The sequence below is a fragment of the Nycticebus coucang genome, chromosome 20 (assembly GCF_027406575.1).
Source record: "Nycticebus coucang isolate mNycCou1 chromosome 20, mNycCou1.pri, whole genome shotgun sequence".
NCBI classification, from domain to species: domain Eukaryota; kingdom Metazoa; phylum Chordata; class Mammalia; order Primates; family Lorisidae; genus Nycticebus; species Nycticebus coucang.
In genome coordinates, this window is record NC_069799.1 from 2334502 (window position 1) to 2349116 (window position 14615).

The 14615-nt window shown below is 42.3% G+C and overlaps 2 protein-coding genes across 5 annotated transcripts in view; one reads left to right on the forward strand and one right to left on the reverse strand.

Annotated features, from left to right (window-relative positions):
- NCEH1 (neutral cholesterol ester hydrolase 1) overlaps positions 1–1120 on the reverse strand; it is a 48404-nt gene extending 47284 nt beyond the window's left edge. Inside the window, exon 1 of one of the 2 annotated variants that reach the window (XM_053572479.1) lies at positions 754–1120. In XM_053572479.1, coding sequence (XP_053428454.1) covers positions 754–891 — 138 coding nt within the window. In that variant the 5' untranslated portion in view covers positions 892–1120. The remainder of the gene's footprint in view (positions 1–753) is intronic. The other variant, XM_053572477.1, reaches the window with a different exon arrangement.
- The window catches only part of ECT2 (epithelial cell transforming 2), a 97384-nt gene continuing 83795 nt past the window's right edge, over positions 1027–14615 (forward strand). For all 3 annotated transcript variants that reach the window (XM_053572473.1, XM_053572468.1, XM_053572470.1), the window contains exons 1-2: positions 1027–1207; positions 2051–2180. The gene's annotated coding sequence lies outside the window, so the exon portion shown is untranslated. The remainder of the gene's footprint in view (positions 1208–2050; positions 2181–14615) is intronic.

Consider the following 14615-nt stretch of genomic DNA (forward strand, 5'->3'; position numbering starts at 1 on the left):
TTAGATTCTAGATTTTCTGACACTAAAAATAATGTCTCTTGCCACAGGATAAGCCAGAGGCAGTTACATTTTCCTGTCTATAGTGAGATATATCACCCGTTGTCATGTTGAGGCAGGTATCCTGCTCAGGCAAAGGTTATCTCCTGGACAGTCAAGAACAGAAAATGAATGCTGCGGGCAGAAAACATACATCATGCAAGCAAGGGCTGTAGCTGCCCCCGCCACCTCCTTTCCAGCCCGCCCAGCCGCCTGGTCCACCTTCACCGGCGGATGACAGGCAGACCCGACCCATGCCACTGCTCAGAGCAGCTATGCGCAGCCGGGGCGCACCTGCTTTAGGGGCCGCGTCCCCGGACCAGAGCCAGCTTCCCCCCAGCCTTGCCTATACGTTTAACTCGCTCTCTAGCGGCGGCCACCAGGGAGCGACGGTGGGGGAAGGGTGGCTTGTCAAATACGGAAGGATTTGTTTCCTCACGTTGCAAACCAAGAAAGAAGGTGACCGTTAGCACGGTTATCACATTCTAAGCAAGAACTTCCCCTCTTCAGTCACAAGCGCAGACAAGGAGAGACAGGTCTAGCCCGCTGCCGGCAGCCGAGCGGTGAGCGCGCGACACCTGGGGAGCTCCCGCCACCTTAGTCCGCCCGGGCCTCCGCGGGCCGGGCAGACATGCGCTCCGGACCCCGCCGGACACCCCGCCTCCCGGACCCACGCTGCCCAAGGGGACAAAGGGGGGCAGCCGGGCTGCGCCTCACCACTTGCTGTGCGCCCCGGAAAGTCGCGTCCAGCAGCATCAGCTTCCACGGGTCGGACACGGAGCCGGGCAGCGGGATGTACACGTAGTAGGCGGCCAGCGCGGCCAGCGCGGCCAGCAGCACGCAGGACGCCCGCATGCCGCCTCGCTTGCCCGCCCGCCCTCCGCGGGAGAAGGGCGCTGCCAGCGGGAGCTCCGGCGCTTGGCTGCCCGGCCGCCGTCCCTGGCTCTTACGCGCCCGGGAGCCAATCGGAGGCGGCGCCGGGAGGAAGTCGGAGGCTGGCGCGGCCCCAGCGGTGTCCCTGCGAAGCGCTGCGCCCGCGGCTCCGTCGGCAGCTTCGGAGGGCGAGGGCGAGCGCGGCGCGGGCACGCTCACCCCAGCGGAGAAGCTGCCGAGAAAGACGGTGCAAACTGCTTCCTAGAGCCGAGTCGCCGTGGGGTCTGAGTTCTAACACGTACGTGGGCGAAGAGGGTGCTGTTATTATTTAGCTCAACAAGGCGTGCCAGGAGTACATCCAGCACCCAGTCTGATTTCCCAGCGCCATTCTCCAGTGGAGAATGGCGCTGGGAAATCAGGACTGGGTGCCGAATGTATTTCTGACCTGCCATTGCTTGAGCTGGGGCAGAAAAAGTTGAAGACGAGGCTTTTGTGTCAGAAATGAGAAAGTGCTCAAAAAAAAAAAAACCAAAAAACAAAAAACAATGGGGTCTGGGGAAGGGACACAGGTGTCAGCCTAAAGGACCTAGTGATGGCTAGTGCTGGGATAATTTTACGTCAACACGAACCATAATAATGGAGTATAAATCACTGAATGAAATAAAAAGCCAGGAATCTGTACTAATAAGAATGCATAAATAAGTGGAGAAAGAAGAAAGGCGTTTCCTTACACAGAATGCCAACTAATAATCATAGAAAATAGTAAATAAGTGCTAAGGCCGGTGGGCAAAGATTCGACAGAGAATTTTATTCCTCATCAGAGATCTCCCCATAAATATTAATTATTAAGGGAAAAAGCAATAACTGTTTAATGGAGAAACCTGTACACCACCTGGAAATGTTCTTTCAGGGAGTCAATGGTAACAGAAAATACATTCAAATCCAGTTTTCTGTTAAAGATTGGGGGACTGAGGAACACAAAATGGGAGAGAAAAAATTAGGAGCACTGCGATCAGAAATCCAGGAGGAAAGCGTTTAGAACTCCTTTAAGGAGGGGGCAGGAGAGCATCCAAACTCATTCATCAAGGCCTTGGAGCACCTGGCACATAACGAAGTAATTTAAATTTGATGTAATCCACAGAAATGACATATCAATACCTTTGGGCCTGACGATGAGGTTATTAGGAGACAGTTGGTTCCCTCTTCAAAGTTGGAGGAAAACGACACAGAGAACAAACTTCCGTCCCTGGTTTTTTGAGCATAAGTTTGAGGTAATTTTTTTCTCATTTTCTAAACTAAGTGATTGATTAAGCATATAACTCTAAACAGGTAGGGGTGTGTGTGTTTGAGTGTATGTGCTAAAATTAGAAACTAATCTTTACAAGTGATTAAAAATAATCCTGAAGATATAAACCAAGCTGATCACTGGATTTGGTTACACATACTTGCTTTCAGGTGACTTGCAAAATAATTCAAAGTTTTACCTTGGGGACGTTAACATTTTTCTCCTGTATTTTGACCATATGTTCATAAAACTATAGATCTTAGAGCTAATGACAAAATTAATCTAAAAAAAAAAAAAAAAACCAGACCCCCGACACCTGACCCAGCCTTGCATCTTTAGCTAGTAGTAACAAGTTCAGTGTTGTTGATGAGCCGCTGGAGTACTAGAGAAGCTCAACATCTTGTTCATATCCCTCCAGTTTGTGGGTCACATGCTGGTATTTACTTTTCCTGCCTCCCTGTGAAGAGCAGCTTCCCTTAAGCAGTGCACTAAGAGATAGACACTAAGAACAGAAGAAACTGCAGTAATTCTCAGAGCTTCCTCTGTAGATCTGAGAGTTTTTGAGAATGAGGCCAATTTGATTAACTAGGCATGATAGGATGGTGTCAGCAGTCTCAGCTACTCAGGAGGCTGAGGCAGGAGGATCGTTTGAGCCCAGGAGTTTGAGGCTGCAACGAGCTTTGATCATGCCATTGCACTTCAGCCTGGATGTCAGAGTAAGAACCTGTGTTTAAAGCAAGAGACACCAATTTGAGATAAACATAAACACCTTCATCCCTCATTTTTATTATTTCACTCATTCAACAACATACCTGGCCCACACTTGGAAATAAAGGAGTTGTGGGTGGCAGGGCAGTAAGTTCTTTGCTTTTTTTGATTTTACACGCTTGGTGGCAGGGAATGAGGGTTAGGAGTGTAAAGTGCAGAAAGAAGGGTCAAACAATAAACAGTCAATAATAGCCAACATTCATTCAGTGCTTACTATGAGTCAAATTCTGTGGTGAGCACTTTGAATGTATTAACTCATTTCATCTTCATAAGAATTCCACCAAGTAGACACTATTGTTACTCTGAAAGAAGCATGGAAAGACAAAGCACTTTGCCCCACTCACTAGCCAGTGAGGGATGCGACTGGGATGTGAGCCCACAGTGGTTGGGCCTAGAGCACATGTGCTTCACTGCTCAGCCACTCTGCTGAGTTATTAGGTCGGTGAAGAAAATAGAACAGGGTGGTGTGACCTCCAGTGGCTGGAAGCTGCTTTAAATTGAGTGGGGAAGAGAGCCTGTTACAGAAGATGCCATGTGAGCCGAGACCTGAATGACAGGAAAAGACAACAACGCTGGCATCTAAGGTGGAGGAAACAAGTGGGATGGTGTAAGATGCTAACAGAAAGAGAGCTAGTGAGGTGAGAGCAGTGTGTGAGGCGTAATGTGCAGGCCCAGGGAGAGAGGAGCGTGGGTGGGAGCGCAGGTATTTTAGGACCACGCAGGCCGTTCTCAGGAGCTGAATATCTGGGGCAATGGGAAGCAATTGGAGGCTTCACAGCAGGAAAAGGCGTGATCTGATCTGCATTAGGAAAAGCGCACTCAGATGCTCCGTGGAGAGGGGGGACCTATGAGGTGGTTTTTGCCATAGTCCTGATGAGATGTGATGGTGGCCGGGAGTGGCAGTTTAGTTTAACAGTGGAACGAAGGTAAGGGGACAGATTTAGGATGTAGTTTAGAGACAGAGGAGATAGGAGACACTCATAGATTATGAAAGATAGTAAAAAGAGAAGAGTCAATACGATGCTTTGCTTATAAGGAAATAAGGTAGTTTGAGTCAAGCAATTGACATTTTAATAGGATTTTATAGAATTGCCTTAAATTAATTTTTATTAAAATCTTTTAAATACATATATGACATAGCAATATCATCACTCAATAAAATATTTTTATTACTTGAAATAACTTTCCCTCCAAAGGCATATACTACCCCATGTAAAGTGGGCTTCTTCCTCCAAGATGAAAACTGAGACACTTAGTGAGTGCTGCTGTCTGTAAGGTAGTGTTAGGTAGGTGCTATCATGATGAAGGCATGATGCCTTTCCCTACAAAAAGTGTCCACTCTAGTCAGAAAGTCAGGTAAATGGATTGACTCAAATATGTTAAGAGTTTAGAGATGTAAAGCAGAGGACAGCTTTACAGAAGAAGATCCACAAAAGTGGTGGTGACTGGACAGTGCCTGTGGCTCAAAGGAGTAGGTGCCGGAGGCGGTGGGCTCAAGCCCAGCCCTGGCCAAAAACTGCAAAAAAAAAAAAAAAGTGGTGGGGACTGAGCAGGTTTTGCAGACTATAGGGGAGTGTGCAGGCATCCCACGCAGAGGGAAGAGACTGCACAAAAGCCCCAAAGTGTGGTGTGAGCAGAGAACTATAAGTAGTTTGATATTCCAGGAGGCAGGGAGGTGGAGGGTGGTGATAGTTTAACCTGAAGAGTTAGGCAGAGGCCACATGACACAGGCCTCATGTGCTTTTCCAAGGAGGTTGAAAATCATCCTCCAGGCAGTGGGAAAGCATTAATGTTTTCATTAGGTCACTCCGGCAGCAATGTAGGAGGAATATTGGTGGGGAGAGAACAGAAGAAGCTGTGGGGAGGATGTTGCTTCTAAGTGTCCAGGAGATGGTGTTCATTAGCTTGAACTTACGTCAGGCAATGAGATGAAGGAACAGCCAAGATGAATTCCCAGGTTGCTTGCTGAAGAAGCTGGGAGATTGTGCCTTTTCAGAGATGAAGAATGGTAGAAGAGCAAAAGGGTTGAGGAAAAATGAAAAATTTAGTTTAGAATATCTAGGTCTGAGGTATCCCTGAAACATCTAAGTAGAGAGAGTTTGTAGGCTCCAGAGCATACAAGCAGGAGCTCGTAGGAGAGGCATAAGTTAGAAATGGGTGCGAGTCTTCACCAGGCACCTGCAGCCACAGCAGTGAGGACACAGAGCCTGGGGTGGGTGGTGGGGAGCAGGCCTGGGGCCTGGGCCTTCACTGTTAGGAGCAGGAGGAGGACAAGTAGACAACAGAGGCCTAGAAGTGGCTGGAGAGGGAACTGTCTGAACTAGATAAACGGAGTAGTCCCAGATAATGAAGGCAAAGAAGTAATTGAGAAGTTAAATTACTGGGATTTTCTAGCTGGATTCTTGAAAAAGCAAGGGAGAGGATGGAGCCAATAATGACTTCAAAGTTTCTGGTTTTGGTAATGTTGTTAATTGGCATAAAAAAATACTGGAAGTAAATCAGCCTGGCACCGTGGTGGGGCCTATAGTCCCAGCTACTCGGGAGGCTGAGGCAGGAGGATTTCTTGAGCCCAGGAATTTGAGGTGACTATGAGCTGTGATGTCACTGCACTCTAACCTGAGTGACAGAGTGAGACCCCATCTCAAAAAACAAAATAAAACTGGACTCAAAGCAGATTTGGGGGATAAAAGAATGAGTTTAGTCCTGTGATACACTCAGGGTAAAACACCTTCACGAAAATGTCCAGCAGGGCATTGGATTTAGAGGGTTGAAGCTTACCAGCGATGTCAGGGCTGTACTGGGGAGCACCCAGGATGCGTGACCTGAGCATATCATATTAAACCACTTATGCAAAGTATATAAGAAGTATATGATACAGTATATCAGCAAGGATACATAATATATCAAACCATTAACACAAAGTATATGAAATAAAAAAGACTGACATGAAGTACATAAATGTTTTTACTTAGAATTATATTCATGAACATTCTCAACAATGTGGTTCACATGCAATGTTAACATATGATTAAAGTCTAAATCATTATACAGCATGTTCAAAAAAATTGGTCTGTGAATGATTGCATTTATAACACGTGTCTAGTTCGCATAACACCCTCCACTGATTATAGTTTGAAGCTTTCCTTGATCTTGCCGATCATGATAGTATTATACTCAGGACAGAAAATATAGGCTTGTGTTCAACGAACAAAAGGAATTTATTTTCCCCGCAACCATTTGTTACTTCATCCCCCCAAGGATGTGTAGGTTTATAAAACAGCCCATGGCAACTCAGGGCTTCCTGTCTAGAGCATCGAATAGCCTCCTTTTTCCATTGTTAAGAGCAGCTCAGGGACCACTCCTGGCACCCTATTTCCCAGTCTCCTGGATTTTCCCCTCAGTAATTCTATTCACTCCCTAGGGCTGTTGTAGCAAAGTACTACAAACTGGGTGGCTGAAAACTACAGATGTGGGTGCTAGATCTGTCACACGCCTGGGGACTAGCAGTCTGGAATTAGGGTATTGGCAGGGCCACGCTCTCTCTGAGGGCTCTGGGGGAAGTGTCTGTCCTTGCCTTTGCCCAGCTTCACTAGTTGCTGGCAATCCTTGGCATTCCCTGGCTTATCCATGTCTCCAGTCTCTGCCTTTGTCTTCCCATGGCTGTCTTCACTGTCTGTGGCTCTTTGTATCTGTTCTCCTCTTACAGACATTACTTATAGGAGTAGGGGCCTACCCTACCCCAGTATGAGCTCATTTCAATGATTTACATCCATGATGACCCTATTTCTAAATAAGGTTGTATTCTAAGGTTCTAGGAATAAAATTAATTTGAGGGAAAGGCTGGTGGTGGTGGTTACACCATTCAATCCAGTAGAGTAACTGAGAGTTAAGTGTGTAATGGAAGCACTTTGGCTGGGCATCCCACCCTTCCCCCAGTGGCTCATGCCAACGTGGGAGGATCACTTGAGGCCAGGAGTTCAAGACCAGCCTGGACAACATAGCAAGAGCCTATCTTTACAAAAAACATTTAAACATTAGGCAGGCTGGTGGCACATGCCTATAGTCCTACATGGGAGGCTGAGGCAGGAAAATCACTTGAGCCCAGGAGTTTGAGGCTGTAATGAGCTATGATGGTGCCACTGCACTCCAGCCTGGGGGATAGAATGAGACCCTGTCTCTAGAAAAAGTTTAAAAATTAAATTTAAAAATAAAATTTACAAAAAGAAAATGATATTCCAAAATACCGCACTTTAACATGCTAAAAGAGCAGCAGCTTCAAGGTCTCCTGAATCCTCTGTCTCAAAGCACGAGACAAGGCGGTTCTCTGAAATTCCCTTATCTAACTAGAAACCAAAGGGAAGAATGCAATTGACTTTGATCCCTTCCCTAAAATTCCATTAACCAGAGAAGATTAAAATTCCTGTCACAGAAGAGGAGGTTGAAAATTAAACACCATGCCTGGAGCCCAGATGAACTCTGTCCTCCAGTGCTGTTAAGTTCCCAAAGAGAATTATTTACTAACCATTTTCTGAGCATTGGGTCCATATTTATCTCCTAAAACCATTTACTATCCCTCTAAAATTATCTGCAGCCTCTACTTCCTTCTTCTTAATGAAGAAGGTATTTAAGCTTCAGCCCTCTGGCCCTTCTTTGGGTTTTCATATATTTGTATGGCTCCCACACTTGTTATGATAAGCAAGCAAACTTATATTTATCTCTTGATAATCTACATTTTTATAGACATGTTGATCATAACCTTTATGGTGGGGAGAAATGAGATGATCCCCTTTCTACCCCTATTTCCCATAGTGGCTATGCATAGGGTCCCTAGGCTTCCTGAGATGGTTTGAGGGAGTTCTGTACAAGTCATGTCACCTTTGCTCACCCTTTCAAGCTCAGATTTTTGGCTTTTGATTGACACTTAACCTAATCACTAATTCAGGCTAATGGGGAAAGAGGCAGGGTGTATTTTTCTTCACCTTATAATTGACAAATGACCTTTTGTAAGTCTTTTTTTTTTTTTTTTTACCCCAAAATAGTGACTGTAGTATTTAGGTGATAGGAGAAGAGTGTTTGTGAGGAGGAGCTGTGCCTGTGTTTCACTGGTGGTGACTGTCTGCTTTGCAGTAAAATATGTCTGCACTGCTCCAAAGCACCTACTGTGCACACAAACTCACACAAACACCTTCTCCACCTGCTCTTAGCCAGAAGGCCAGGAAGCAAGCACACATCTTCTAAAATACATTGGAATATTTAAAATGAGAGAGTTTTGGCTAGGAGAAACACGTGAAGTCAGCCAGATGTAGGGCTCATCCCGCAGTCTTAAACTTTGGGAGGCTGAGGTGGGATGCTTGGAGGTAAGCAAAATCAATGTTTTTTAAACCAACATCTGGTCAGTTTCAGCTCAGGGCTTCTGAAAGTGGGAATGTGCTCTGCAGTAAGGTTCAGGTTAGATTCTTGGATCAAAGGTATTTATTGTTTCAAATGAGGCGCATTGCAGTTTGAAACACCTTCTGTCCCTGCTCTGTGGTGGGTTGGCAGTTCCAACCCAGCCCAAGCCAGCTAAACAATGACAACTGCAACAAAAAAAAATAGCTGGGCGTTGTGGTGGGTGCCTGTAGTCCCAGCTACTTGAGAGGTTGAGGCAAGAGAATCGCTTAAGCCCAGGAGTTTGAGGTTGCTGTGAACTGTGATGCCAAACAAACAAACAAACAAACAAACAAAAAAACTTCTGTCCCCTCCAGGAAACTGTTATTTTAGTGTCCTTGATGATCTGCCCAACCAGAAAAGATGTGGTCCTTATGATGACTGGGCATAGTTGATCATCCTAGGGTGTTTCATGGCTAGTGATTATTTAATTTGACATTTATTAATTGACATTCATTTATTTGAATATTGTAGTCGAATAAATTCTGAACTTGTCTCTAATATACTATGGCAAGAAGTCTTAAAACAATACAAAAATTTTTAAAGACAAATAAAGTAAATACATCTAAACTTCAACAGCATTTCTGTTTTGGGTAGTAAAACAATAGAAAATTTATTTTCTTTTTATCATTTAAAATTTTCCAATTTCTTTAATTACTTCTACAATAAAGTTTTTGAAATAATACTAAAGATTCTAGGGAGAGAAGAGGAAAAAGTTACTTAAATAGAATGTCACGAAGATGTTACAGATAATTGTTAGTGAAAGAAAATTACAGAGGATAGTTTAGAACTTTCACTGAAAATGTTCATCACTACATTTATTTATGTAATTTTTTAATTCCATTTATATAAAACAATATTCTAGATTCTTTTTTGCCTCAAACAACATATTCTAACAAAGAAAAGTTAACTGAGAGTTCTTGATTGAGCTCTACTCTCAATTATCTCTTATGATTTTGGGAAAGTTACTTAGTGTTCTTGAGTCTTAATTTCTTTTTTTGTTAAAACAACAGTCTGGACCCAGTGCCTCGGAGTCTTTCTATCTCCAAGACCCTCTTATTATATGAGAGGGCTAAACATAGCCTAAAAATATTTCAAAAAACTCATTAAATAAGGCTCTAAAAATGCATTTTTCTGAGAAAAATATAAGATCTATCCCCCCCAAAAGTAATTTATATTGGGGAAAAACAAAGGATTATTAAAATATAGCATTAGCCCAATAGGCAATCATAGTCAAATCACAGAAATGTGTATTTGGCAAGAAACCCTATCATTGCAAAGAAACATGGAGCATGATTAAATTTTGTGGCCTGAAGTTATCTTTCCTTCCCATAGGTAAAATGAATCATTCAGCTTTTGCAATACACCTAACTCATTCCAAATTATTTTGTAAACCAAGACTTACATCATGATTAAAATTGCAAGAGCAATTCTGTAATCTAGTGGTAGAGATCTAGTGGTAGCTAGAGATCTGTAATCTAGTGGTAGCATCCAATTAATGAAGCTGTACTCTTTGTACTTTTACTAAGGAAGAAGAGACTTAGTTCCCAGGCTGATCTGAAAAATGTTAACATATTAAGGTTTTTATTATATGTGATAGCCTATTTCTATTACATGAAGGTCTTATTGATTTTGGAAATTCTTTGATCATCTACTTACTTTATCTTTGTGAGACATTCTCTGACCCCCGGGCAGGGTGCTGTGTACTTGTAGCTCACAGCAGCCTCACACTACAGGCTGACACGATCATTCCACCTGCCTCAGCTCCTAGAGTGCTGGGATTATGGGCGTTAGCCACTGCCTGGCCTGAAGATCCAAATGTCAGGAGAAGAATTTTTTTCCATGATCATTTATGCTAACTTTTCCATGTTTGTTATGAAATCTTATCCTTTTTCAGCCTAAGTCCTTGTGTTCTGTTCTCCTCAAGGCCTCAATTGAGTTGATTGGAAGCAAGTTTTTAATTCTGAAGCTAAATTTTGTTACAGGGTCACTCAGCATGCCAAAAGAAGATCCATTTCCTTTAAACTCATTCCTATTAGTATAAACAGAAAAAGAAGGAAAGGAAAGGAAGAAAGACTCATTTCCTATACATTTCTTGCCGAGCAAAATGGCCTCCTCCCTTTCAGGCTAATGTTCTATTTTAACCAGGTTACAGGTTGCCATGAGTGCTAGAATTTGTAGCAAAGAAAAGGAACTCAACCCTGAAGCTATCTCTAAAGCTAAAATATATCATACTTAGGAATTATTTACTGCTCAATGTCTGATGCTTTTCTATCTATTCTCTGGTCAGATCATTCAATGATAAAATGGAACTAACTGTGCTCCCCACTATTTCAGATACCAGTACGGCTATTGTGCTACTGTGTAGATTCTGATAATTGTATAATTTTAAGTGATAAAAGTCACATGTGTTTTTATCATTTAATCTGTCCAATTTTGTGAGATCAGTAGATTTGGAATTATTTTTAATCCAATTTTATGGATGGGAAACTAAGGCTTCAATAAATTGATTTGCTTGACATCAGCCTTGTTTTCCATTGATAAAATTGCATATGAAAGACTAGATATTTTGGCTTTAAAGGTACCTTCAGGGGTGAGTTCCTTCACTTGGTCACAAATTCTGGTACTTATGGAATAAAAAAGTGAGAAAAACAGAGAAAGGGCTAAGGACGGAACAAACAGCATTTAAGTTGCAGACAGAAGAGGAAGCCAGGTAAAAAGTTTTATTTTTTTATTTTTTATTTTTTTTATTAAATCTTAGCTGTGTACATTGATATGATAGGTAAAAAGTTTTAGACTGGGCTACAGGGCTGCTTCCTCAGCTATGCATTTTATGTCTTCCTAATAGCTGGGTGCAGTGGCATCCATCAAGAGCCTGATTACCATTTTTTCACTTTTTAGAGACAGAGTCTCACTTTGTCACCCTTGGTAGAGTGACATGGAGTCATAGCTCACAGTAACCTCAAATTCTTGGGCTTAAGTGAGTCTCTTGCCTCAGCCTCCCAAGTAGCTGGGACTACAGGCACCCGCCACAATGCCTGGTCATTTTTTTGTTGCAGTTGTCATTGTTGTTTAGCAGGCTGGGGCTGGATTCGAACTCACCTGCTCTGGTGTATTTGGCTGGCACCCTAGCCACTTGAGCTACAGGCGCTGAGCCTCTTTTTAAATTTTAATATAAACGTTTAAAGTTACACATTTCCTTCTGAGTATTACTGTAGTTGTGCCCCATAATTTTTTTTTTTTTTTGCAGTTTTTGGCTGGGGCCAGGTTTGAACCCGCCACCTCTGGTATATGGGGCCAGCACCCTACACCTTTAAGCCACAGGTGTGGCCCATGTACCCCATAATTTTAATATATTTTATTTTGTTGCTATTTAATTAGAAATGTCTTAAAGTTTCCTGTGCTTTCTTCCTTTGCCCATGGTTTTTATAAATTTGTTCTCAATTTTGGGGATATCTTACGTATCTGTTATTCATTTCTAATTTAGTTTCCATGTGGTTGGTTAGACAACATATTCTGTATGATTTTAGGTCTTCTCTGTTGCTCAGGCTGGTCTCAAAGTACTGGGCTCAAGTGATTTTCCTGACTCAGCCTCCTAAGCAGTCGGGATTACAGGTGTGTGCTGCTGCACCCAGCTGGAAATCAGTTCTTAAAAATTTGTTGAGACATGTCATATGGCCCAGCATATGGTTTACTCTCAATACACAGACCATGTGCTCCTGAAAAAAATGTATATTCTGCAGTTTTTAGGTGTAATAGTTAATAGGTTGTTCAGATTCTTCTCATTACTGATTTTGCTTAGCATTTCTATCAATTGATGATGGATAGGTCTTAAAATACTCAATTTTTTTTTTTTTTTTTTTTTTGTGGTTTTTGGCCGGGGCTAGGTTTGAACCTGCCGCCTCCAGCATATGGGACCGGCGCCCTACTCCTTGAGCCACAGGCGCCGCCCAAAATATTCAATTTTAATTGTGGAATTTTCTACATCCTCACTTAATGCTTTCAATTTTGGCTTTCATGTATTTTGATGTGTTGCTATCAGTCACATAAGACAATATTTATGTCTTTCTAACAAATTGGAAACTTTGTTTTTGAGGCAAAGTCTCACTCTATTGCTTTGGATGGAGTGCCCTTCATTTATATGTAGTACACAAAATAAAGTGTCTTGGTAGTGAAAAGCTTGAGCATGAACTTTAGAATCACAGAGATCCATATGAAACCCTACCTGCCACGCCACCTGTGTGGTCTTCAGCAGGTTAATGAAACTCTTTGAGTCTCAGTCGTTTCATCTGCGGAGTGGGGAAAATGCCTACTGTTTGGCTAAAATGAAATTTTGTACGTGAACTAATTTATATCTTGTCTGACCTACCAATAGTGATTATAAGTATGCCCTCCATATTTTTAATATTTTAATCATGGTAAACATAAAATCATGGTTAACATGTAATCATGGTAACATAAAATAAAATTTCTTTGATAGATACTTGACTTGAGGATAAAGAAAGGAAACACTGATTTCCTAAACCAAAGGGAAATGTCTACGGACATGTCCTGCGTGGATGGTTGGAGAATATGCAGGTCTGACGTAGTCTACCTCTATGGTGCAAGAGCTATTTCCAAACTAAGCAAATACACTTCACTGTAGTTTGAACCACATTGCTTTAGTAAGAAAAATGAAATAAACTTTTGGCTCAGAACCACTTTTAAGGATATCTCTTCTTCAAATCACAAATTGTTTTGTCTTATAGATCTTCAAGTTTGCAAATAAGTTGAGCCAGCAAGGTACAAATTTTATAGCTAGAAGAAATTTTTCTTAAAAGTTGAAAAAGTATGGGAGTTCCTATATACGAGTATTGGTTAATTGTGTGTTTGCATACTTGTGTGCAATTTCTTTTCTAATGCTCCAGTAAAAAGTTAAAAAATGAAAGTATACTTTGGTAGATATACTTTCAACAGGTGCATTCCAATGGTGGGGGTGGGAGTGGTCAGAGACTCACGGTCCTCATGGCTATGAAATAAAACAAGCTGGGCAAAGGGACCAGTAATGCTTGAGGAGGGGCTGCAATATTGGTGTAACCACCTACGGCATTTGAGAAACTACATTTGAGCAAAGACATGAAAGAGAAAAGGGAGTAAATCAAGCATACGTGAGAGAAAGTCCTGAGAGCAGGGGAAGCAGTCTGAGAGAGAAGTATGCCTGGCATGTGTAATCTGCAGCTAATGGCCAGTGTGGGTAGAAGTGTGTATTGAGAGGAGCAGGTGACGATGTCAGTGTGGACTGCGCGGAGCCTTAAAGAACATTGTGTGAGCACTGACCTGGGTTTTGAGCAGAGCAACATTATCTGGTTTAGGTTTTAACAAGAATATTCTGGTTGTTTTATAAAAAATAGACTGGGAAGGCTGGCATGGAATCTATTCCAGCACTTTGGGAAGCCAAAGTGGGAGGATCGCTTGAGGCCAAGAGTTTGAAATCAGCCTAGGCAACATAGTGAAATCCTGTCTCTACAAAAAAATATTTTATGGCAGGAGAACTGATTGATCCCCAGGATTTTGAGATTGTAATTAGCACTCCAGCTTGAGCAACAGAGTGAAGTTCTATCTTAAAAAAAAAAAAAAAAATGGGTTGATGAGTAAGGAGATGGTTGCAGTGATATAGGTGAGAGATGACAGCGACCAGTGGGTAGTGGAGGGATAAGAACTGGTCTGCTTGTATTCTGAAAGTAGAGCCAACAACTTTTGTATTTTTAAAAGCAACATAACTTGCACATTTTTGGTTGCAAGCAATGCAAACCAATTCTAACTACCTCGAAGAAAAAACAATTCATTTATTCTGTAAATGAACAAAATCAGTGGGAGGATAACCCTTGGGAGGTGGGCAGGATTTAGAGGGCCCCAGCAGTCTAGATGTTAGAAACACCAGCAGAGATTATTGGTTGGCACACTGATGCTATTGCAATACATATGGCATTCTACTCTTTGCATATCTTTAGCACATACCAAAAATTCAGTCTTATGGGAGAGCGTGTAATTGGCAGAGCCTCAGGCATGGGGTGGGAAGCAGCCCTATTCAGATCTGTGTAGGAGACTGGCTTTACCTCCCAATAAAATTATATTCAATGAGGGCTTCTCCAAAGGAAAATATGACTACTTTTAGGAAAGAAGCATTAAATATTTAACAGACAAGAAAACAAAAATTGTCCTTTAAAAGTGGTCATGATAGAAAACT